At 43.0% G+C, this 27,020-nt stretch overlaps 1 protein-coding gene across 2 annotated transcripts in view; it reads left to right on the top strand.

Moving 5' to 3' along the window:
* Positions 1-27,020, top strand: part of kank1a (KN motif and ankyrin repeat domains 1a) — a 44,470-nt gene that overhangs the window by 8,414 nt on the left and 9,036 nt on the right. For both annotated transcript variants that reach the window (XM_084025585.1, XM_084025586.1), the window contains exons 2-3: positions 15,055-15,178; positions 23,924-26,554. In XM_084025585.1, the coding sequence (XP_083881711.1) occupies positions 15,142-15,178; positions 23,924-26,554 (2,668 nt within the window). In that variant the 5' untranslated portion in view covers positions 15,055-15,141. The remainder of the gene's footprint in view (positions 1-15,054; positions 15,179-23,923; positions 26,555-27,020) is intronic.

The raw sequence follows: 27,020 nt of genomic DNA, 5'->3' as shown, positions 1-27,020 counted from the left end.
GGCGTTTCTCAGTAAACTGTTAAACTGCAGCAGTAAATTATTTCCTCTTGCGGTCAGTGGGCCTTTGTTTACAGTGGAGATTGACTCCCTGGTGACACCATTGATCTTATCTGCCGCGGTAAAAGCTTCTGTGTGAAGGCTGTTGGCAGCACATCCACACGGGGAGGGTTTTTAATATGAGGCTGCGTTTGCATTTCAACCTCACGTTAATGAGTGAGAAGTCGGGATGGGATAAGGATTTGATCATGGAGCGTGTTTAAAAAACAAAAAAACACTGAAAATAAGTTGATCGTGGGGAATTTCCATTATCGGGATAATCGTCAATATCGTCTCGAGTGAATTTGAGAGAAAATGGCAATAAAAATATTTGTTTCCTAACAAAATGTAAAGGGATACCAGTATGTTTAAGTGTCATTTTAAGATTTTAAGCATATTTTGATGATTATCAGGGTAATATCCTGAATTACAATTATTTTGGCCAGCATGGTCATGAAAATATTTACATATATTTTCTGAAACTACAATCTTTCCTAAAATGTGCTGCTGTTGGGAATGTGAAGGATGTCCAGAGTGTGACTTTTCAATCCTCTTCACCGTGCTGTGGTGAAGTCGGCTTGACAATAGCCCTGCACCCTCTCTCAGGTTTCAGTTTCTACAAATGGACGGGCAGATCACCATGGCAACGCCGTCCACAGGTTCCCCTCCCTGTCCCATGTTCCCTCTCTGGGGAGTGAGTGGACATCACAAGGTCGCCTCCTCTGCCAGGCGACGGTGATTGAAGGATGAATGTTTGTCACGCCAAGACAAGTTGTCACAAGAAGTAGTTTTTTATCTTCTTCTTTCTTTGTTTGAAGCCTTTGAAATGTTCCCATTATCTCACGCCTAGTCAGAAGTCAAAGAGACTGCTGCAGCCACGGCATCCTTCTTTATGTCATCTAATATATATATATATATATATATATATATATATATATATATATATATATATATATATATATATATATATATATATATATATATATATATATATATATATATATATATATTTTTTATTAATGTTTCTTCCCAAAAACAAAAAACAGTAAAAACATTACATCCTCCATCATGACAAAGTTGCAGCTAACCTCCGCCCAACACTACTCTTTACTGAGCGGAGCTTGAACGCATCATAATGATTCTGACCCTGATTTGTTTTGACATGATGAACCTGTAGTTATCCCTGCAGTAACGAGCACACGTTAATCGCGTTGCACCAGTTTAACAGGCTGTTGGACGTCGGCCTGCTTTGCTTATTCAAAGTAGAGGTTGGGCTTTTTCTTTCCATAACTAACTTTTGAGTTGTCGGGACACAAACCAGCTTTATGATTAACAGATGACATTCACAAATCTATAAAATAGCTTTTATTCAGTATTTTAAAACGTAGATCTGTTAAATGCAGTCATGCATAGCTCCGTAAACTGGACTGTATCTTGTAGTGACAAAGCAGTTATTATGTGGTCCTGTTGACCTTGCATAATTAATAAAATAAGGAAATTTGGTGTTGCAGAGTGACAAGGATCACTTTTCCAATGAGCTCATGTTTAGAGGAAATTGAAACAAGAACTGGCATGCTCGTATGATTCCAGTGGCATTTTGAATCTGTTGTTCATTGTTGCTACAGCGACCCTCCTTTCCTCTCATCTAGCCGTTTTACATATTGAGCAACATCTGCCACCATCGGACCATCATCTCTCCACCTGGCCAACGCGGATGTTCCTTCCCTGCAGCATGGCTGAAATAATAGCAGAGCACGGGTCAATATTTGTTCATGGACGCTGCCTTCTGGGCAGTTTATCTGTCCGCTTTATTAGAGACGGATAGAGATGTTAGAATTCACAGTAGAGCTGTAGACTCACCACCATTAACTAAGCCAGGTTTTATATTAGGGTTGGGGTTTATGGATTGCTAGTTTGCTGAAATACCTGTAGGTTTGACTATTGGTGCTTTCACAAAATGATTTTTAATATAACATCAGAAGCAAAATAGAACAGCTAAAAAAGTCGGTTAATAAAATGGCTTCATGTTACTGTAACACAGCCTTTAAAACCCCGAAAATAAATGTATTCCAAAATCTAAGATGATATAATGTCTCAAGTAGCTCCTCTCTAGTTTGGCTGCAAATTAATGGACAATATTTTAAGATGATAAGAAAATGCCAGAGATGATGTCTTCACAGTAAACACAGTAATAATTTAAAATCAGGGAAATTGCTGCTTGTTATGAATCTTTTACCACCAGACCCCGACCAACTTAAACCATAATACTGCTCATACAAAAACTTGTAGAAATGTGTCTTTTTTTTAAAGTTAGCAGTACTGATCGAGTCGCCAGAGAGTGAGACGTTATCTAAACCCTTTTCTAACACATTTAGTTGTTGTGTGAGAATATTTGTCCCTGTTTTGAGCTGTCGATACACGCTTGGAAAAACTTTTTCAGCTATCAAAACACGAGTTTTTCCGAGTGATTAAAGTGATGCTGAAATATTTTGACAGCACTGAAAGAAATGTTGTCCCCCCCTCCTCTCTGAATCATTCCCAAAGGTGACAGTGAAAATTCCCAGAATACCCCAGGAGTTAATCCCTTAGTTTTGGTGGAAGTGGGGATCCTCCCGGCAGCCATAATGCCACGGTGTTCCCACAGGAATGTTGCTGCTATTGTCGGCCAGGATGACTCCCACTGGGAAGACACCCCCCCTCCTCCCCCCTTCCTCCCCCCTTCGCTGCCAACACAATGCAATGTGTTGCATTATATGTATGAAGGCATGCTACTGTTTTCCTAGCCTATGACCCTGTGACCGCGAGCTCAGACCAAAATAAAGAAAAGGGTGACACGGAAGTCATTAGTTAGTCCCTCAGTTAATACAGCTTCCTCCGCTCGGCGACGGCTGGGAATCCTCACTTTCACTTTGGCAGAACTAAACATACTTGAGTGGGATTTGTGAAACAACATTGGATAAAAAATCTGATTTGTTCAAGCAGCTGAAGTGAATGAATTAAGATAAGTTTTCATGTTAAAGGTGGGTAATATCTTGTCTGTCTCCATGTGATGGCCTGGTGAACCTGAACAACAGGCTAGGCTGATTAATCCATTCAGTTTCTACAATTTGCCAATTGAGCGTCATTTAAACAGAAATCATCCAAAAAAAAAAGTATAAAGTATAAACTGCAGTGAGCAAAACAAGCAACTGTCCCAGTTCACCAGTCGAGGCGAGCAGCCACGATGTTGCGTTGCGTTGTCATGGAAACAAGCTACTTGCGTGTGTCCAAAGGGGGGGAAAAAAAGCAAAACTCTAAAATGTTTGCTATATTTTTCTTGATTATAATGTTGTTTTGTGTTTGGTGGGTCGTGGTTCGGTGGCTGGATCTCACCAGCTCCTATCTCACTCTTTTCTCTCTTTGTTCGCATGTCTCCCTGTTGCTTCCCCCCGTGGGAATAAATTAGACTTTCAAATTTGTGAACAAAGTGGCGTGTGGACAGCTCTGAGCACTGTCCATGAGGATGCTAACATGGGAGAGGAGCCTCACACACCTTTTTATCTCCCCTTCTCTGTGGAACAAATCATTTAGCTGCCACACTAATGAGATTAGTCGTCACTCTATACCTCCCTCCCTCCCTCCCTCCCTCCCTTCCTCTCTCTCGTCTTCTTTCTTTTCTTTTCACACGCTCAAGGCCGTCCTTCAGCTCGTCTCTTTTGGGTTGCTGCCTCTGAAAGTGCTTCATCGCATTGAAAAGCTTTTTAAAGAGGGGACATTGTGAATTAATGCGGAGTAAATGGAGGGTTTTAGAGTCACCTCATTTGGCCTCTTGCTGTCTGTTTGTTGCTAACATTTCTGTTGGTATGATCTTAAGGATAAGGCTTTTTTTTGTTGCACTCAAGGCCAAACAAACTCTTAGTGGCTGCAGCTTGGTTGCTTTATCATCACGAGGCGTCTCGGCCGGAGGAACGGCGACTCCCCCAGATTTTCTCCTGTGGTTTACAGAACAGCAGCAATAAAAGCAACGGCAGCAAATATGGCATAATTAAAGCATTTTTTTGGAATGTTCTTTTTCCTAGAATATTGACTTTTCAGAATAAAACTGAATACTGTGTATTCCGTTTTGTATTTAAACGTAGTTATTGATGACATTCGTTCATTAGACCGTTAAAAGGACCAACTGCCATTTTGAATTCAGATAAAATGGGAACAGATCTTATCTTTTGGAGGCTGTGCTCATCTTGTGGTTGAAAGTCCCCCGAGGCTGGCAGGTGTCGTGACGCTCATTTTTGTTCCCGGGACTCGGACCGTGGCACAGCTGGGACATCAGCCCCTACACGGAAAACTGGCTGAGGGGCGCCGATTGATCTTTCTAAGAGAGATCCATAAAAACATGGTTCTCCATTTATGTGATTTGACTGCGTGATGGTCACTCTCCGTCCTCGAGGGAGATTGCACTCTGTTGTAGTGATTTTAAAATAATGGATTTGCATGAAGTGGAGATGATGAATCACACAGATTTATTTCCTGTTGTCATCCTGCTGCTCTGTAGCTGAACGTAACTGAAGAAGACAGTGTTGATAGGAGAGCAATATATTTGCTTACAGAAGAAGTGTAAAAACTACCTCAGACTATGTAAAAAAAAAAAAAAAAAAAAAGTATGTGTGGGGGGAAAAGGTGAATATCAGTAGTAGAAGTATTCCGATTCTTTACTTCAGTAAAGCAGTGATACCATCCTGAAAATACTTTAAAGGTAGAAATCCCGAAGTAAAAGTATTAAGTATTATCTCTTAAATGTACTTTAGGTATCAAAATGGAACATTTTACTACTTTTGCGAGTGTTTTTACTGTGACTCGTTTTGTTTCTGGATTAATATTACTCCTGCATTCATGTGTATGTTGTATTTTTGGGCCGTAGATGTTTGGAACGCCTTTCCTGTGGTTTTAGTTTGATCTACAGCGACGCGTCATTTTCTACAAAGTCATCATATGTTCGTGGCGTCACTGTCCCGTCAGAACCACGTATCTCTAAAAAGATGACGATGCATGTTCCAGTCGATCTAACTGAGCCTTTTGAAATACTTTATTTAGCTTGAGTAGGAGGAGAACATTCTCAAAACGTAAAGGAAACACTTCATCCTTCATTTTATCACCAAAATAACATTTGAAGTAAGCCCACACCTGATTACAGACTGACTTGTGATAAGCGTCAGGAAGTGCGGTCGCATGCTTGCGTGACAACTTGCTGCAAAGAGCGTGTCCCCCATATAAATGCCCCCCATCGCGTCTATGCAGCTTTTGATAATGGATCCCCAAGCAGCATCTCTGTGCATTAGTGTAACCCTCCCACCACCGCCACCTTCCTTTGGCAGTAATCCAGCACACCGTGACTCATTAACACCACAATTGGTCCAATAGCTAGTAGCAAGTAACTAATCACGACAGACGAGGTTTGTCTGACTCTGAAAACATTCCTGACATAGTAATGTGTTCCACCAGCCCAGTTAATCACTGTCATCATATACCACAGAATACATTTAGAGATGGTGAGTCCTCTTTTTGTTCTGTTTTTATAATAAAATGCTCGTCAGGGTTTTTTGTTTTTCTTGTGCTTCGTTTGGGTGTCCGATGTTAAAGTTTAGCGACGGAGCCTCCTCTCCCTCCTTCATGCTGTCATCACTTTAATTAGCTTGTTGTTCATTGTCTGGCTGCTGTCAGAGGAGAAGCGCAGCGGCGGATCTCATTGGTCCGTCTCCAAAAGGTCAGCAGAGTGGGCTCACTTGGCACAAAAGCAAACATGGGAGCACTTAAAATGTGGAATTTCTCCCACAATGCCTCTTTGAGAAAGCTGACGACAGAAGTGAAAGCTTTTGGCAGTGACGGTCTCTCTCACCGGCGCTGCACGGATGGAGTTTAATCTGGAGACTCTGTTTAAAACACAGCTGTTGAGTTTTGATAAAAGTGGAAACTATCCAAAGCTCCTTTTCTTTTTTTAAAGTTTTGTTTTTCTTGTCTTTACTAATTTGATAACTATACAGTCGTTATTTTTGCCTTCATTTGAGTCGGTCGAGATGGAGACAGGAAACATGCAACACAGGCCAGAGTTGGGTTTGTCATGGCCAAGTATGTGTTCACCTAAAGGGAACATGACTCCAGTATTTACAGTGCTCTTAATGTACTTACAAAGAAATGGATATGATAAAGGTTAAGAACAAGGACAAAGCTGTGCAAATAGAGGTGAAACACACAGGACGTCCTCGCGTATGTGATAAGGGTGAGGTGTGCATATATAGATGTATGTCTATTTTGTGTAATGAAAACCTGGCCCTATCCCTATGTTTGCTATAGAATATTAAGAGAAAAGCTGCATGCATTACAGCAATTACATACAATAGTAGATAGAAACAATAGCAGCAGTTTTTTGTTTCTCCCATGCTGTTTAGAAGGTCGTGTCCGTCTCATTCCATGTGGATGAGGTTTAATAGAGATGGGACATGAAGTCCAAGCTCTTCTGTGCAGGAAACCAAGTGGTGAACCTGCAGAGACATTTTGAGTGTCATGGTGCCCCACTGAGGAGGGTCCCCTTCATGGGGCGCTGGGCGGTGAGTGGCGGGTGTTGTTCACCAGCCCATGAATCCCCTCCTCCGCCTTAGTGACTCCAGTCAAGAGCTAAACAAATAAGAGGCTCCAGCTTGTCCTTGGTCAAGTGCAGGACGGACAGCCCAGGTCATGGGAGGAGGGGGGGGGGGGCAACGGGAGGATAAAGAGTGGGAGATACGAGCACAGAGTGGGACTCTAGACCTGTTGGTTGGATAAAAGAAGCATCTATAGACTAAATGGATTAATCAAAGAAATAAGAAAATCTTCTCTGCATAGAAAATGATCTAATAGCTGCAGCATCTGGATCCAGACTTTGAAGATCAATTGCAGTATTTTACCAATACATCCTATTTGTTGCATACATGTTGATGTGTGGATACGTGCATCCGTTTCTCTCCTTCCTGCTGTCTTTATTGATCCAAAGGGATAAAGATAAGTCAAAGTCTCTACGTCTGAGGAGTTTCATGCTCTCTGGATCAGCTCCATGTTTGTCCTCCAGGGGGCAGCGTTGGGAAAAGAAGGAATTACTGTGATTTTAGAGGAAAAGGTTGCGTGTCCTGAACAGGGGGTGAAGTCCTGAATTGCTGCTCTGGGCAACTCCATGCTGCAGTGAGTTGATCAGCTGATTAATGATAAACCTTTACAGTCCCTGGAGTAAAGGCTGAAGTTATCCTTTGCTCTTTTTGAGGAACAGCGAGTGAAAACAAGCCTTGGATGTCTGAGGATTGATAATTATCTCAATGGAAGCACACTATGCCATCCTTCTTGGATTAAATACCACAGTAAATAATGTAATTTAAGGTTGTTTTGGGAATCTGTATTCTCCAACAGCAATAACTGCTGCAGATGAATTGCACCTGCTTTGTTCTTTGCAATCCAATTAGTTGCTCAAACGAGCTGGAGGCTAAATGGTAATTGAACCGATAAAAGATGAGAAAGTGTTTGTAACTTGTCGAACACCGTGACAGAAGCGGTACCCCGAAGCAGCTGATTGAGATTTACTAGTGCTGCCTGCAGCCGAAAAGAGCCGGTCATAAATCTCCTGGAGCACGGTGCTGAGGTACCAGATCTCTATCAACCACAAGCTGTCATCCTGCAGAATGAATCATGTCAGATCTTAACCACGTCTTCAAAGAGAACGCACAAAGGATTTGTGGTATTATATTTATTTTCAATTCTTTATTACAGCTTTTGAAGTCTTGGTTTCATTTGTTCAAACATGGCGTGGAAAGATGGGGGGGTACTTGAATAGAGCTGCAACGTTTTGCATTCTTAGGGAGAAAAATGTGAGCAGGATGATACATCGGAACAATTGTTTCTTTAAGATGCATCAGGTGAAACGGATCCCGAGAGGATTCATAAAACTTTCTATTCCTGCAACTTATGAACATAAAGTTGTATTGAATCACAGACATGTCTGTAATGTAAACATAAAGCAGGTTCTTGTTGGTAATTAACTGGACTGTATCTTATACTCGTCACGAGACAAAACCCACTGACTGAAATAATCACGTTGTACACACTGAGACCTGCTGTGCACCTGTGTTGTTTTTAAGAGTAGAATATGCTGAAGGACTCCTAACTTGATTTTCTACACGTGTCTCACAGATGGTCCAAACTATTGCTCTGTAATTTTGAGTCCTCGTTCCAGAAGTCATTTGATCCTCTGACATTCTGATTCGTTTCAATCTTGAAACAAAAACGATCAATTTCCTTTCTTTTCCTTTTATTTTCTGGATACAAACTGCACTTTTTCTTTAGTCCTCTGAAAGAGATATGAGGTTAGAAACGGTCAGACGGAGGAATGAGCATAATGACGGAGGAGTGTATGTATAATTTTCTTTAATCTTCCATAATTGAGCTCGTCGTTCTCCAACACTATGTTTATCCTCGTGCACAACGGCTGCGGCTGCACCAGAGGAAGAATAGCCGGCAGTTGAATGTGATGGCACCAGAAATAACCTGATATGTGATTATACGGCAGCCGGACCGACTGGAGGTTGACTCATCCTCTCACTTTGTGGACGACTGTACTCGCGATCAAACCCATTCGGGTCAAGCTTTCACTTTTCGAGTCAGTAGATTGTCTACATATTTGCACGGAGACCTGCTCGGTGAACCTGTATGGAAAGGTACAGTGTTTGTTTTCAATATTTTGTTTGCAAGATATGAAAGCTTGGTGTGCATCTCTTTCAGGGAATGACCATTTCAACTCCTGTTTATGCACATTTCTGTTTCATGCTGTTATTAAGGGTAGAATAAGAGCTGAACGTAACCAGCCTTAGTAAGGGTGATTATATAACCAGGTTAAACAGCTGTTAATGTTCAACCCAAAAAACCCATCTGCATGATCACGATGGGATGTAATCAACGTTATTTGATTGCAATGCTTCTTTCTTCTAATGTACCAATATGGCATGCAGCCTGAAGTGTCAAACAAGTGAACTTTTGTGGGCGTTGATGGTTCCCAGACGATGAATCCTACTGACTTTGGTGATTCCCTGTTGTTTCCTCACACCGAGGTGAAGTTGGCTTGTAGTTTTGAGTGAAATGTCTCCAACTATTGGCTGGATTGCATTGATGTTTGGTGCAAACACTCATGTTCCCCTCAGGATGGATTTCTAATAACTCAGGTGATCCCTTACCTTCATGTAGGCATCAACAGGGGTCCAAATGACCCTATTTATTCATGATTGTCTCCTGGAGTAGGTTTTTATATCAAGCTCTGTTTTTGCTTCGGAAAAAGCTTCCACATCCTCCAGGAATTTGGGACTTTAGCCACTTGGATGTAGCTGGAAGACCTTGCCACCCTCCTGTAAACAATCAAGGAAGGAAGACAAAAAAAATCCCTTCATTTCATGCGAGTTCCTCCCTCCTCGCCGGATAATTGAAAGGCTTTGTGGCCGGCCGAACACAGCGGGCTCACGCAGGGCATCAAAGGGAAAACGTACCGTCGGACTGAACATGCTGGGGGTCAACGCTGGGGGTCAACGCCACGGCCGCAACGCTGCCAAACTGTAGCGAACATCAGCGCTGAGGCGTCTGGCCGTAGTTGGCACAGAAGCTTCTCCTGCGAAGCTTCAAAGGCATTTCCTAATGAGGGCCAGATGCAGAGCCGAGACAACAAGTAGCCAGCGCTCGCCGTGCGATTACGCCGACGCACACATTAACGCTTCTCTGTTGCTTCCAGCACAGAAACGGTATTTTATTTCCTCACTTCGGTTGTCTTGCAGAAATGCTCCTAGAAAAGGAAACACCTGTGCACAGTCGTGTGGATTATCCACAGAAAAATAAAATGCTCTACACGTTGCTGCTGCGCACACAGTTAGTGTTTTCATGTCCTTTTCTGGAGCTCTGAATAAATATATCCATGTTTCTCTAGAGGCGTTTTCCCTCCATTAAATCTGTAGCCTCAGCTTTTTATTAGGGGAAAAACAAGCCTGCTGAATATTCAGCACAGCGGGCTTGCAACCTTTACAGCCCTCTCTTTACTTTTCAGGCTGTTAACGGTTGACGCAAAAAAACTCACGGTGGAAAATGTGAACTGTCGCACCACATCCTGTCAAGACTTAATTTGGTCACTTTATGTGGCAAACAAATGGGTCTAGACATCCTAAATGGTATTAAGGCCTATTTGACAATAACAATGCTGATTGTCTGACTTGACAAGAATTTCACTTTTCCTTTTTAGATTTTTTTTTTTTCATTCTCTTCATTTAAACTCATGATATGATCTTGATTTCAGTGCAGGTTTGAAATCTGTACTAATTTGCCACCGTGTGGTTTTTAAAGTTTGAGGTGACATCTGACTCGTGAAGTGTTTTTATTTGATGTGTGGTTATCCAGTGTCCTCCATGCTTTTTTCTTCAACTCCATTTACTGATAGTTTAGTCACTTTAAAAAGTTTGCTGGATGCAAACATTTGGGGCAACTGTTTTATGATCATCATAAAATGCCAAATTTCCATGAAAGAAAAGTAAAACGCCAACAAGATTGCAAACGATGCAACTCTGATGAAAACAAAGGCGATGAAACACGACTCTGATTGCTCGCTGTGTTTTGTTCGTCATGCATGTCGAGTCTCTCTTATCACAGTAAATCTCTCATTGTCTCCCTTTTGAAAACACACACACACACACACACACACACACACACACACACACACACACACACACACACACACACACACAGCCCTCCCCTCACCCAAGTCACTGTAAATCAGTTGACATGCACCTGCACCTCCTGTCATATTTATGCAACAGCTGAGGAGGAACAAAGCGAGTTGTTCTGGTTTGTGTCGGCCAACGTCGCCTCGTTGACACATTTTTGTTTTTCGTACACTTGTGAGTTCTTCTCGGATCCCATCAGGCTGCAAACAAATCTGTTTTTTTTTAGTTCAGGTGAAAGTGCATCATGGTGAGTGTTGTCTTTTCTTCGTTAATATTTCAGAAAATAAGCGGTGCCGTTGATTTGATGCCACACTTGACTTGGACGACAACGAGGCTTCTGTCAGACGTTTAGGTCGATTGTGATTTAGTGATTTAGTTCAACTGTACAAACTCTGTCGTACAGAACCCACCTGTTAAAGGATTTCATGCCAGTTAAGAACTATGATGTTCGTTTTTGTTTTTTTAATCTTTTTTAATGGAGAATGAATTAAACTGTTTTCACATGTCTTCACCAAAGCTTCTTATTGCTGTACAAGGTGAGAAAGTCACTGTCAATAGACATTGTTGATGGTTAAATATTAGTAGTTCAGTTCTTATTACATAACATCAGCTTTGCTTGGAGGAAAATAACATTTGGTCCGTCAGACTTGACCTCTTACCTGGTTCTCATTCATTATACCAAATTACCTTTTCCCTTATTTAATCACTTTATAATAAGTGAATTGCAAATTAGCTCTGCTTCAAACTATAACATTAGTCCACTTATATAATTGTTTCAAACATATGTCCCGCCCTAACACTTATATAACACGTTTTTTACAGGCCTTGTAATAGAGTATTTCTATAGTGACGTCACCACTGATTACAAAGTTTACGGATTGAATTATACAGATGGTGAAATATCCAAATGTGTTGTTAAACATTCACTTCAACACAAGTAGGCAACATCTTTTCACTGCTTTGTGGCTAACTGTTTGAGCTTACTACAGACCTGGTTTACATGTCGTTTTATTTTGAAAGGTCATCTGTGGTAGTCCCACATGAGGTGTCCTCGACTCAGCTTGGTTAAGATTAGGTGTTTATGACTTCCTGTTTACTCTCAGTCTTCACCTTCGGCTGTTGAGGGCTGAAGGGAAACGCCGCTGTGTGGGTTAATCTGTAACCGCTCATGAGAACCTTTCCCTTTACGCTCTGTCGTCTGCCTCATTAGCTGTTTTTCAGCCTTGAAGGTCAGCGCCGGCCCAAAGAGTGACCGCGGGTTCTTAGCTGCATTAGCTCGCCATGCTCTTCACCTGGAGGCCCAGCGTAGGGGTCGCTTCCACCCAAAACAGCCTAAAGTCCTGTTTCCTCTTATAGGACACAGATCGTTTGGCTGTCATCTGAGGAAGTTGTCTAATCTTAGCCGTGAAACGTATCCCCCCCTCGCTCAGAGGGCGGCTGGGTAAAGCTTGTTGTCGGGGGTCTCTTGGACTCGTACAGTGTTTGCTACCTGTGAGCTGTGGGAGGAAGTTAGAATGAGAGTTACAGGTAAGCTGCATGATTGTGAGAATAGCAGATCTCGGTGTATGGGGGGGAAAAAAGGTGTGACCACATGTTGGTGTCCATCACCAGTCAAAGTTTGGTGTTATATAGACATTTTCTTCTTTTGTCAGTCAGTGAACAGATGTAAAAACAGTGTTCAGACACCAACGCTGTTATATTTCCAGCCCAAAAAAGTGACATTATTGGGCTCTAAATATTCTGTGTTTTTCTCTGCAGCCGACTCAGTCGTTAGATTGACGAGGTTTAAACTGTCAGTCAGTCCAGAGTTTGTTCATGGACTAAATTATTTCCACATCTGAAGAAGAGCTTTACGAAAGCGACAGTTTGCCGGATAAAAACATCAGAAAAATGTTGTTTTGTACGTTATCGATCACTATCTATAAACCACATAAATGATCAATGGACTAAAAAGCTCAAACATAAACCGGTCTTAATATTTTAAAGGACTAGTTTGCACTTTTCCTCTTCTTTTCTGCTCCACAGCAAAGTGACATTCGGTTAATGATGAATATTTCTACCCCTAATTCACAGCATTACTGTGAATGCTCTAGTGAAGACGTCAGCTTTCAGCCTGTTGCATAATAACTCAAGAAAAGACTTCAATGTCACATGCGGGAGTTTAAAACTGGCCTTGAGGCTTATCGCGTTACATTTCTGGACCTTTTCATCCAGCTGATGTTGAGGACTTGATCCCAACAAACCAGGTTAACCGTGAAAACGAGGTGTTTTTGTGCCGTTTTGAACAGAGTAACGCTGCAGGTCAAATCCTGCAGGATCTGATGCAAATACGCTCTTTAATTACTTTGCTTGCATCGTATATCTGAGGATTTCCTGCTCCTTCCTTCAGGTTTGTTTTCTTGCAGCCCATGGAACCGGACGCTTGGGAGATGTTTGGTCAGTCTCATATTTTGGGCGTGTTTTTCATTGTTTTTGTATGAGCTCTGAGTTCCAGTTGAGCCGCTCGCTTCATTATTCTTTGGCATGGCAAGCATGATCGCTGGCTTTATTAAACTGGGATTATGCTCATAGGCGACCGTGCATGTTGTTTGTTTTAGACGTCGGTGTCGTATTCTTCATGCTCGTTTTGGTCTCGGTTTTGACTGGAGAAGCATGATTCTGGTCATATGGTTTGTCTCTCTGTGCACACTTCTTAGATGTGATGAGGGTCATTTATTTGTTCATGCTGTCAGTAAAGTAACGTGGCTCTAAATCAACATTAAGATGACACCATAAAGGTATCTTGACTCTTCCCTAAAACATTAGTTTGTGTTGTTAAGGTAGATTTTTCTCCAAAGTGGTGTCAAATGCAGCTGGAGCTTTCTCTGCTAACTTGTTTACTCACAAGCTGTAGTTCATTTTGAATGTGACGGAGAATAACTCGGAGGAGGAGGGACTCTGGCCTGAATAGATGTCAGTCTATTTGGGTGTTGGAGCGGCCCGGTGTGCTCCGTAGCAGTCGGTTCCCGTCTCTGTATCAGAGCTGTAATCAGCCCTCTCGGGACGACTGTTCACATTTAGACACATCGGCCCCGATGATGCTGCTGCGCTGCTTTATTTGGATGCAAACCGTAAACAAGGATTGACTAGTGCTGCAGAGAGGTGAAAGCTCGCCTGCAGAGTGACGACGAACTGGCCAAAGGTCCGATCGAGTGGATCAGAAGACCAGTGATCGTTTGTCTGTGTCTGTACCGAGCTAGCCTCCCCTTTAATACCCCTCTTTCTATTACACCACTGTGGGCAAAGGATTTATAACATAATTTTAACTGAATTATACATAAACACTCGTAGTCACTAATAGAGAAATAGCTTATTTGCCGAGGACCCTTAAGGACACTCTTAAAGACCACTAGGGGGCCTGGATCCCACTTCTGGAGCCAGTGATCAGCAGGGCAGAGGATCCGAGGTCGGTAGTCCTGCTGGTAAATAGAGTCTGAGGTCATGGAGAGTATAAAAAGGGGGCCTGGGTCTATGTGAGCCAACCTTGTCTGCAGCTTTACTCCTCCAGATGCTCATTTAGCAAACCAGGCCTCTCTGTGGCCCATGAAGTCCACTTTTTCCCCTCATGTTGGCTTTTTTTTATGAGGAGAGAATAGCTCTTTTGTTCCTGCTCATAATGTATCCATTGATGATGACCAGGCCAGCACACACAGGACCTCTATGTTCATAAATGTCAGATGCAAACACACCTGTGAAAAAGCAAGAGGTCAGCGTCGTCCATCGCTTAAAGTGGGCTTCAGCTTTCACGGTTTTGTGTAGTGGAACATCAAATAAATGACGGCGACCTCACGTGTGATCTGCAGCGGTGGAATGTAACTAAATATTTCTTTGCAACAACATAAGACTAAAAGTAAAATGATTAAGTGTATATGAGGTTATACTACCACCAGTGATTGATATTGTAACTATAAAAGCAAGATCCATTTAATAGAGTACAGTATTGCAGACGATTGAAATGGAATATTGGACGATGTTGAAAAATAAATATTGCACGTGATATGATATTGTGGATGTGGGATGATGTTGATCCTGGCCTGTTTAACAAGCCACACCGCAGGCACATTTGCCTTTATTTTGTTCTGAGATGTTTGAAACGTGTGTTTTATGTTGTTTGTTGAACATTCAGCCTTTCATGTCAGGATCACAATAATGTCTCTTTGTTGGAAAGAGCTGCTTATAAAGTGTCTGTGCTTGACACGTGTGTAACGCCTCCTTTTGTGTTTTGTCTCAGTCTTTAGGTTGCATGGTAATCTGGACTTGATGCATGGCAGTTGCATGACTGGTCTTGTTGTGGGACTGAGAGCACACAGCTGCAGCCATGGCTCAAACCATGCACGTGAATGGCAATGGCCCAGGTAAACCAACCCTTTTTGTTGCATAATCTTTTATCATACCAGGTCCCATATTCTTTGAATTTTGTTTGTGCATGTATTGGAGATACTGTAGCATGTTTTATTTTGACCTTTTTATGTGAGCTTAGTATATTTCTGTGCTAGGTTTTGTTTTGCACGAGCATCTTGTGTATCAGACTGAATCATCGCATCGTATTGCAGCAGGGAAAGTTATTTTCCTCCTGCACACTGTCGGTTAATAATATATTTAAACCTGTGAAATGAATCCCGGCTTCGTCGTGAACAACATGTGCTCACGCTTACTAAAATATAACTTAGCTGGATGAGTATACAATGGGGCTAAATGTAGATGTCGGTGTCCAGTGTCACGCTTCAGTCAGGCGTGTATATTTAACTGGTGAGCTCCTGCATCACATCTGTCTCTTAACGACATGCATCAGGTAAATCTATCCATTCGTGCATCAAGAATGTGGAGAAACTTTGCTTAATACCATTTTTTTAGGCATTTTAAATTATGTGAAGGTCATCATAAAATCAGTACATATGTAGTAAATGACATGTATAGCTTTGTAGTATCAGTAGTGTATTAGTAGCAGTAGTATTATGGTTGGAAATGAATTTGATGCACAAGTTTGAGCAATTCTTCTCTGGTTTTTGCATCCATGTGCCATACTATAAAATATGATATTGCAAAAATGGGAAAATAGGTTTAAAATACATCAGTGTTAACGGTATTGATCACACGAGACAAAACTCTTCACCAAGTTAAACCATCAATAAACACATGAGTAAATAATACATTTTAATGAATATCATATTTGGATTTTTTTTTTTAAGCAGAAGTTAAACTATTGTGCTGTATGCATTTGTTCACATATTATTTTCATAGACATCTTGCAGGACCAAAAAAAAAAAAAACCCCAGAAATGTATTGGCTCCTCTTTAAGGTATTTCCGCACCTCTCATGCATCGGAAACACGCCGAGCAACGTGAAGAGAAGATTTCCACGCTTCAGTGTGAAGTAAAGGCTGTCAGCTCCCCACACACACACACACACACACACACACACACACACACACACCTGCAGACGACTCACATTCCTGTCCGCACTAACAGGAGAGAGTGAAGCTTCTTACTTCCAAAATCCCTCCAGGAATGTGCAGCATGCCGGACAGATGCTTCCAGCGTCAGTCTGCCACGTCCATGTAAATACCGCCGTCTGAGATATGATGCGTCTGTTTGAGTATGTAGGTGTGTGGATTCAATTCAAAGGCCACAAAACCCAACAGTGTTTTTATTGTCCGGTTTTTACAGAGTGTGACAAATGCTGAGGAATGCCACGCCAACAGGGCTAACCTCTTCCTCTCGCAAACTGTAAAAATAGCTCCTCTGCAGTGTTGGCAGTCAACATGCCAGTGTGGTCACCTGCTGCCCGAAAGAATTTCAGGAAGACGGCGAAACGTAACCTTTTAATGCAGCCATGCCCCAGTGTAGTGCTGTTAGGTAATGCTAGCTCTAAGTTGGTGATTAGGTAGTCGGCCTCATATCTTGAGGAACTACTCAGCTGACATTGATTTCTCTGCTTCTGTGTTGTTGGTTTCAGAAGCCGAGATATTAGCGTTTTTTTTCCTTTGCAGTATCGTTTTACTACTTTTTTACAAGCTGATTTTACACATGAAGTTAGTTTATAAGGAGAACTACTCGGCCTGTAAAACATTTGTGCTTCTGGAGGAGCTTTGACAAGTCTCTTTATCTCAGTTTGGTCTTTAGACTTTTGGTTTGCAATGGAAACGCAAACAAAGTGGAGGTGTAAAGATGTAGGCAAAACTATGCAGTGAAGTGGTAGTAAGTTGCATTATGGGAAGTGTAGGATCCACTCATTGTGGGAGGATCTCGAGGGACTGCCACTTAGTAGCCTTGCTAGATTTTTATTTTATTCTCTTTCAAGTCTCCACTTATTTTATTTTTTGTAAATTTCGAGAAGGAGAAATCATGCATATAAGAGCAAAGTTTCTTAATTTAGAAAATATCTGTGGACAGCAGAAGACACCAAACTGCCCCTGTGCTGATAGGGTTTTGTAATTCAAATTTACTGTCCCAAAATATCATAAAGAATTGAAAAAAAAGCAGTGAGTCGCATCTCAGACAAAATAACTGCCGGATGTGGGATGTGGGACACCTCAGTGCATTGAGCAGCAAAAAAATCAAGCACAAATAAAACCTCAGCAGATCCCAATTTAACTTGAGAAACACACACTGCTGAACTCCACTACTAAACTACATTCAGCTGCAGGACTGATGTCTTAAAATACTCCTTTAGAAAGGCTGACTGAATGTGTTCCTCAATCGGACAATCGGGCCTCGGCACGGGACTGCTCAACGTGGGGGTGCGCCCGCAGTCGGAGGAAAGCGTGTTTACTCCACCAGCGATCATTGTGCTCATATTCTTTCATCAGGTCATGTTTTACAAGATGATATCATATTATAATGATCTGAAACTCGATTTTAGCCTGCTGCCAAATCAGCATAAAAAAAAATAATTAAACCAACACCAAAACATCCTTCTCTTGTGGAGCGAAGTCGTCTAAAATATAAAAACCCTGCCGAGTCTTCTCTTCTCTTCTTTTTTTTTTTCTCACACTTTTTAATCTATATAAATTGAAAAAATGTATTGGTAAATTATGATTAATTTGATTGTGATTCATTATTTTTGACTTCTTGGTTGCCAATAAAAAAATTTAAAGCAAAAAAAAAAAAATCCCCCCCATGGTACCGTTTTCTTACGGTCCCCCAACAGTCCCTTTATTATTATAGTGTTTGTGTTGGCTCATAATAATGTGGGCCAAATGGGCCCAGCTGCACTGTGTCTTTTGTAAACTAAACCAGATAATGGTTTGTTGTATTCCCTGGACTCTTTACACAACAGTGTTTGATGAATAGCTGTAGAACTGGTGTGTTTAAGTGTGACTGTAGCTTTAATTAGCGTTCAATGTCAGCCTTACTGCATATTTTTAGGATCAACAATGAATTAGGGCTGCATGATTATGGCCAAAATGATGATCACGATCATTTTATCATCATTATTCATATAAATTGATATTACAATTATATTAATATATCAATAATTTTTTAATATATTTAAGGGACAACATATTTTAAATAAACTTCCAAGGCCATGTTGTGCTACATTTTTGGTAAAGTTTAAATCTTTGCGTCAAAATACGACAGGATCAGCCTTCTTCTTACTGCGTTTTCATTTTGCAGAGCAGACGTGCAAAAGGAATAAGTTAGACTATATAACTCCTCCAACAGTCAGTTTTTTTTTTTCACAGGCTGCCACTGCAGGGTGAGAGTGCAGCTCCCTGAAACTGATGCCAACACATCTGGATCGCCGGCTGGTAGCTGGCTGTCAGTTTAGGCAGCGCTTGTTTTGATATGCAGCAGGGTTTTTAATGAGCTGGTGACACGTGTTATACATCAGAATCACAGCCAATCACGTTCATTTAATCGTGGGGTGCCAAAAAACGTGATTGCGGTTGATATTGGATTAGTTGTGCACAGTGATGTAGTCACACTGCAAGGAAATGTACATTGCACACTACATAAAGCATTTTATGCCTCAATAGAAAATTTCAATGAGTCCATTTTTGGTGAGTGGTGATGAATATTTAGCTGGTCGAGCGTTGCTGCAGGTTGCAGATGTTCCAGATCTTCTGCTTGAACACTTATCACACTCAGCAGCATCTGGTTTGAGGTTGAAGGCCCTCCAGCCATGAAAAACAGTGCAGGCATCAAAGAAGCCAATTACAGACGCAGCATTATAGCCTCAGTTTGCTGTTGGTCTCGTCCGTCTGAAATGTTGAAAACCACCCGAGGACATCCTATAATATTATTTTTAAATAGCCAAAATATGATGTGGTACACCGAGAGGATAATATCCCCATTTCTAAGTGGTTGTTTTGGTTCATTTTTCCCAGATCTGTTCACCAGTAATAAAAAAACATTGCCATGTCTGATTGTTTTGCTTGACCATCTATGAGAAAAAAGATCACTGTGGGCAAAGTGTTTCTGCCTGGATGTTTGCAAAGGAAGCCCAAACATTTCCTCCGGTCTGCATCATCATGTACAGAGCTAAGTTGTTGAATTTGGCAGCAGTGTCTGGCACGGCCTTGTGAGTTTCTAAGCTAATAGATCACGGTCGGCAGCTCTGCTCTGCTCCGTCTGTCCTGCTTGTGTTCGGTATGAAAAGTGCAGCTGTACTTATTGTTTTTTTGTTTCCTGTTTTCTTTTAAATGTATGTTCCTGGTGTTGAGCTGCTGCTGCTGATCATGCTGCCTCTACTTTGTCTTGTGAGTAACTGGGCGTATCGAGCTCACAGGCAGAGCCAGGAAATACCAGGCTGGTTGTGTGTGTGTGTGTGTGTGTGTTGGTGTGTGTGTGTGTGTGTGTGTGTGTTGGTGTGTGTGTGTGTGTGTGTGTCCACCAGAGTCCCCTCCACCCAGGCACTTGCATCATACTTTGCTCTGACTCGGTGTAATGTAGCGCATTATTCCACAATGCAGCTGTGTGCACAAAAACAGTGCAGCTGTTTAACGTCTCTGTCCTTACAACTGTATGGAAATATCTGTTGCTGCTCTGACTCAGTGGTACTATTTACTGTGTTTACGAAGAGTTTATATCGAGGGATAAATCCACATGAAGTTAGATATTTCCTCATTTGGTGTCTTGATTTTAGAGGGCTGCAGGGATGATGCATTTTTGTCGTCCAACGTAGACTTTATCATCAGACCGTTTCTCTCGCCAAAGACCTAATGGGATGTTTCCGTTGGCAAGATTATTCCCAGAAACCACTTTTATGAATTATATGAATTAAGCATGAATGCAGTCGTCGGACGTAAACAGCTGACGTTATGTACAGTCTACAATCTACTAACCCACGGATGCATGAGTATAAACAACGCGGCTGTAGAGGCTTTTGTATGACATGTTAAAGCTTCAACATACAGGACAGGGGTATCTACTGACATGCTTTGTATCATAGAACAAACCTTTTAAATCCCTTAAGCTTGACTTAACCACAGACCTTCTTAAAACCCATTCAAAGCGCATATTGACAATATTGAAATGGCACATTTATTAAACCAGAATGGGCAGATTCAAAGAAGCTCTGCAAGAAATAGAGTGTAAAGGAACATTTTGTACAGACAAAAAAAAAAAAAAAAAAATATATATATATATATATATATATATATATATATATTCAGATTAAATAAATTATAGATTAATGTGCACCGTGTGGATAACCAACAACTGGCAGACAGATTTAGAGCAGTTAGTCTCATTTAATCTGTCTCTGAGGGCACTGTGGAGGCTAAAAGGCTTTTGTCACCCCTAAATATAGACTTTTACAGAGCCAGTGAAAAATTAGCCCTGGTTTTGTATTTTTCCTCACAGAATTTAACATCAAGGCCCAAAGTTGGCCTTGAGTGCAGCATGTTAAGAGCAATCACAGGTTCCTCGGCTTAAAGCTGCTGAAAAAGGAGTTGCAAACGCTTTCAGCTGGCGAAGCGTTTTAGATGAATGACCGATATCTATGTTGCTGAAAGTATAGGCGATGTCATGAGGAGCACCAAAGCTTGGATGCATATAAAGGGATTCCACGCAGACCACATAACATTTACCATGTCTGTTAAATGGCTAAAACATGGTGTCACTGGTGAATTTGGCCACAAAGTGAAGTGCAAATAATTAGACTGTCTTCTTTTGTCAGCGTATTTGACTTTCAACAGCATCTGTGTGCCGACATGCAAGAAGTAGCTGCTGGAAACCAGGAAAATGACGCTATTTCTCATCAGAATTATTATCTCTGTAAACATGAGTTTATGGTCTGAGTTGTAGTTTCAAGTCTTCTTCAATGCAGCATGATGTTGATTTAGAAAATGATGGTCCATTTAGAGTCAAATAGACAGGATAGATAACGGGGTATAAGGCGGGGCTACCTTATGATTGACAGGTCGCTACCAGTTCAATTAGCTACTAAGATTACTTTAACAAATTATTAGACTTTACTGAAATTGAATATAAAAATGTTCAAGTAAATGGTAAAAACATCCATCACATCTTCACATTGCTTATTTTGTCCAACCAACAGTCCAAAATCCAAAGATAATTATTTAAAGTTATAAAAAAACAACCACATTTTCACATTGGAGAAGCTTTGATCAATAGATGATACATTTGATCAATTATGACTATTTAATGCACTTTCTGTTAACAAATAAATAAACAAATGCAGAAGCAAGTAAAGAGGAAAGTTCAATCAAGGTGGAGGTCCCGTTCTAAAAATTCCTTAAGTACTTGCAGTGTTACTTGCTGGTGGAGCTCAATTTGGGAAAACATGCACTTCATCTCTAAAAAATGTGTCATCTGACTGTGCAAACAGTTTTCTAGACGGGGAGGGTTGTAGAAGAAGAAGGAAAAGAGCACATTAATAACAACCTCCTGGTTCTTTCATGGAGGGTCGGAGAGCTGGCTGTCTAACTGTTGTGTAATCTCTGTCAAACTGACGATGTAACAGCTGCTGATAACTGGAGCAGACTCCCGGGCTCTCCTCCCGTCACTGGAGCGTGACCCCCTCAGTTGTCCCGTGTTGATGAGGTCATCGCTCAGCTGTTCAGGGTCTCGATGGTACCAGAGGGCCGCCTGTCACTCCTGTTCATGTGTGTGTGAGGGTGTGTGTGTGTGTGTGTGTGTGTGACATGGCTGGTCAGTAACTCGTGCCAGCAGGAGGGAGACCAGACGGCACAAGACTGTGACTGTGCTACCTCACAGATTATTTATACCAGTCCAAAAAAACCAGGATGTGCTCATTTCATGTCTCTGCAGGAGACAACGCAATGTAGGTTTGTCTGAAGTTTAAGTTGCATTTAAACTTAAAAATTTATTTATTAGCTTTGGCAACTAAAAATGATTTCTGAATATTATTTTGTAGGTGTTTTTGTTCCTTATAAGATGCCTTTGTTCAGTCAAAAATCCCCCAAACGAAGAAGCTGAAATCTGCGACTATTTGGCATTGAATAAATAAATGTCTTTATTTAAATGATTCTTATTGATTGCCTTCTCTTGGTGACTAATCATAGATAGAACAGTGCAAAGTACAGCTCCTATAATTAGTCAACCAAAGTTGATTATTGATCGAACTGATTGTTTATTTATCAAGAAAAAAATAAAAACTATATTATATTCAATTGTAAACTGAAAATCATTGGATTTTTTAATTGTTGTCAAACAAAATAAGCAGTTTTAAAAAATCACAAATGCTTCAGGTTACATCTGAAATATAAAGGTCAGCTGCATCAAGAGTTTTATTCTAACTGGCTTTTATACAGACTTGTTTGTTCTGCAAATTCTGAAAGTTTGACATGTACAGTATCCGAGTTATTGGCCTAAACAACGGGCTGTTATTGTCATGAGTTCACCTCCCCTTCAACTGTACACCAGGACTCTTATTTGGGTGGGAAGCTCTGCTCTCACTGCCTCACGGGATTGGAGGAGGCAGCTGTCCAATAGTGTGACAGAGCAGTGCTGTGCTTTAGTTTACACCAATAGTGGAACTTTTTTGCCCCCCCCCCCCCCCCCCCCCCTCCACTTGTGGAGAGAGGATTGAGAAAGAGTGCACAGAGTGAAAAGAAACAGCAGGTCTCAGTACAGTTAAGTCCTGTCCAGCAGAGAGAGGAGGAGGAGGAGTGAAGAAGAAGGAAAAGTAAAAATGGAGCGACTGCTCTGAGGTGAGTGCAGCTTGAACAACGCGGCGGTGAGGTATTAGCCTTGTAATTCCCTCCCTCTGTTTTTATGTGAATGGAAAGGATTGAGCCGGGGGGAAGACGTTAGCCGGCGCTGGTGGGGAGGACTGCAGAGAAAGGAAGAGCCGGGCTGTTTATTTCCAGCGAGTGTTTGCTTTAGTCGGTGAGAGTTCCAGGCATACCAAGAACAAGACGCTGCATTTAGCCGACGCAGTGTGAATGCAGCGGAGTCTCCTCATGGCCCGGAGAGCTGACTGGCTCCATAGACTCCCTCTGACAGGGAGTGTGGAGTTTGGACTTTAAGCAGCTTTGACTGATCTGTACAAAGTGAATGAACTCCAGAAATCCTTTCAGCTTGTTTTTGTCCGTCTCACAAAGTGATGGTTTCATTTGTGTCTGCGAAAGCTCCACTGTTGACACGACGGATGGATTTTGGACTAGAAAATATTGACATTGTGTGTTTTTCGGACCCTTTTTGGCGCGTCTCTTATCCGAGCTTCGTAGAGAACACCCCAGAAACCTCACCGGCCATAATTACACGAGAAAACCAACATTTGTTTTTATTTTTGAAGTTTACTACGCCTCTTTGCTATTTGGTGATTGCTTCATGTAGTCGCATCTCGCATAGTTTTGGGCTGACTCAAACCACCCCTTGCCAAAATGATTATCACACACGTTTTCCAGCAGAGATGTGAGAAATCTGAGACGTGTTTGTACTCGCACTGTCAAATTATGGCGATTGTCAGCGGCCGAGGAAACACTCAACACTTTGCTTGACACTTCAGCTCCTTCAGGGCAAGAAATGCATCCTTTTCTTTTTAAAGTCTTGTAATTTCTTGACAAGCTACTAATGTAACATAAAGATAATTATGTAGCATAGTCTTTATTTGTTTTTGGTCTTTACAAACACCAAACTAACTTTGCTTTCTTGTGGTCTCTGTTTCAGAAAGAGGACAAAGATGCCCGAGCACAGAGGACGAGAAGGACTCTGTGGCCCCCTATTATGTTGAAACACCCTACGGTTATCAGCTAGACCTGGACTTCCTCAAATATGTCGATGACATCGAGAGGGGCAACACCATTAAGAAGCTGAGTATCCAGAGGAAGCCCAAAGTGGCCAAACCCTTGGCGGTGCCTCGGGGCAGCACTGGCGGGGGCAGCACTCAGGCTGAATGGACCTCCACAGACTCCCTGTCCTCCTCCAACAGCGACGACAAGCAGTCCCCGATCTTCTTCAACTGCAGGCCTCAGGTGGCTGCTCCGCTGACCCCCACCCTCTCCAGAGCAGCCTGTGACGTGCCCCTGCAACAACCCTATTTGGGCATCACGGAGCAGAAACTGCTCCTGCCGCCTCCATCGCCAAGGTTTGCCCCTCGTCACAACCCCCAGGTGGAGAAGACCCTCATGGAGACGCGTCTTCGCCTCGAACAGGAGCGTCTGCTCATGCAGCCGCTCAGCGAGCCTCCCATGCCACGCCGCCGTCTCGCCAGCTTCGGTGGCATGGGCTCCAGCAGCTCGCTGTCCTCTTACTCAAGCTCCATGGCCCCGAGCCAGATCTCTCCCAGCAGCCATCACCCTCTCCCTATCAACGGCCACCTCCCCAATGGAGAGTACAACCCCTACTACCCGTCATCCATGGGCGGCTCCATCCGCCACAGCCCCATGAGCTCCGGCATGGCCACGCCTGTGACAAACGTCAGCCCGTTACACCTTCACCAAATCCGGGAGCAGATGGTCGTGGCCCTCAAGAAGCTGAAAGAGCTGGAGGAGCAGGTGAAAACCATTCCTATCTTACAGGTTAAGATTGCTGTTCTTCAGGAAGAAAAAAGACAAGTAGCTGCTCAGTCAAAAACTCAAGGTCCTGGTGGCTTTCGCAAGCGCTCCTACAGTGTGGGCAGCGCTGACCAAATGGAGAACCCGGGTCCCATCCAAAAAGAAACGGAGCTGCACATCATGGAGCCTGAGGTCCAGGAACAGAACGCCCAGCGGCTGGAGGAGTTCAGACGTCTGGCTGCAGAGGTCCAAGCTCTGGAGAAGACGACACTGGACAATAATGTGACGGACATTCAGCCTCATAAGCTCACGCAAAACCAGGCCAACCAAAAGTCCATCGGCACAGTTACGGATGAAAACATGAACAACCTTCCCGTCAATCAGAGGATGAATGGGCATTGTTTCCGGGATGCGGGAGTATCGACGGAGCGGCGGGAAACGCGCAGCGCCGCAGTCGGCGTGACCGAGGCCATGCTGGGCATGACCAGCGAAGCCGAACGAGAGATCGAGCTCCAGCAGCAGACCATCGACGCACTGAAGGAGAAGATCTACCGCTTGGAGGTGCAGCTGAAGGAAAGCACGCACCAAATAGAGATGGGGAAGCTTAAACTGGAGCTCCAAGCCGCTGGCGGGTCAAACAAGAAAAAGGTGGACAAAGGTCTGATGGCCAGGCCGGAGATGTACAACGCCTGTGTGGAGGCCAAAGTCCAGACACGCAGCCAGGCAGTGGGAGACCATGTGGAATTCACTCAAACTCTACAAAGCCACTCTGTAGGAGTGTCCTGTCAACCCAGCGTGCAGAGTGTTGCCACAGGCCCGGAGATCCCGATGGACCGATGGGTGGTGCATGAGCGCGTGGAGGTAAAGGACCAGTGCGTAGGGAGACGGGTGGAGATGTGCGACCAGCAGGTGGGCGTGCAGCTGAACATCTGTGAGGTGGGAGTAAACACCGAGGAATCCGTAGACAGTTTGGCTCTCTGCAAACCCATGACGGAGTTGAGCAAAGAGTCGAGATCCGTCGGTTGCGGCGATTGTTCAGTGGACGTCTTCGTCGGACCCATCAAGACGCTGGTGTCGCAAGGGACCGACCCGGATTACGTGGGCAAAGTGGACTCGGGTGTCACAGCCGCTCCTGAGTCGGCAACTCAGCAGACAAACACCGAGACGGAGGTGGCGAGCAAATCCACCAACACGGAGACGACCGTCCTGACCGACTCTTTCACGGACACGGGGTTGGTCACGTGCGACAAGCACACAAACACGACTGTGACTGAAACCAGGACGGTCGCCGCCGGCGAAGGACTCATCAAAGATGTTCACACGACGGCAAAGGTGCGTTCGATTGCTGTTGGAACCAGCACAGACGTGGAGTCTCTCAAATCGAGCTCCAATAAAACCAAAGAATGTGGGGTGGGACCAGCTAGCATCCATGAGAACTTCTTGGTTGGATTGAAAACCAGGAACATAGCTTGCGGCCCGTCCCAGGCGGCTGAATGTGTTACAAGCAGCAGCGAAGACACTGTGGGAGTTGAGGTTGAAGGTGTACCGCCGCAAGCTGCAGCCCAGGGGGCCGCCGGACTGGACCATTACATCGAGAGGGTCCAGAAGCTGCTGCAGGAGCAACAAATGCTGCTGGCGGAGAACTACAGCGAGCTGGCGGACGCTTTCGGTCAGCCCCAGTCCCAGTTTGGATCCATCAACAGTCAGCTGGTCAACACGCTCTCGTCCATCAACTCGGTCATGAAGTACGGAAGCGCCGAGGACATCCTGGAGCTGCAGTCGGACTCGGCCATCTCAAACCAAGGTGAGCACTGAGGATTCTGACGGTTCCACTGAATCAAATAGTGCTTGTGATTATTGGCTGGAAGTTATGCCAGCCAATCAACGCATAGTTTCACAGGCAGACAACAAAAATGTGCAAACAATGGCTGTCAAGCAGGCAGTTATGTATTTAGTTGAATTCATTTTCTTCATTCTCTTCCACAGTTTATTGCACAATAGATTAAACTAGTTTCATACGTCTGCCTCTTATTACAACCAAACATTTTTTAGGTATTCTGTAAGCTGCGACTCTGAAAGGTTTTTCTGTTTGAGCTATTTCAAATCAAATATTTTGGAGTCGGTACAGCTGAGTGCACACTGTCTTTGATGCCAGAGCAATTAGTCTCAAGTAAAACGCCTCAATTACACTCTCAAGTGCCTCTTTAGAGTTTTAAACTAGCAGCACTTAGAGTTGCCCTGTAGAGTTTTCATATAAACAAACACGTTGC

Source organism: Eutrigla gurnardus (assembly GCF_963514095.1).
Source record: "Eutrigla gurnardus genome assembly, chromosome: 13".
Taxonomy (NCBI): Eukaryota; Metazoa; Chordata; class Actinopteri; order Perciformes; family Triglidae; genus Eutrigla; species Eutrigla gurnardus.
Note: the sequence above shows the minus strand (reverse complement) of the source record. Positions and strands in the feature narration are given on the sequence as shown.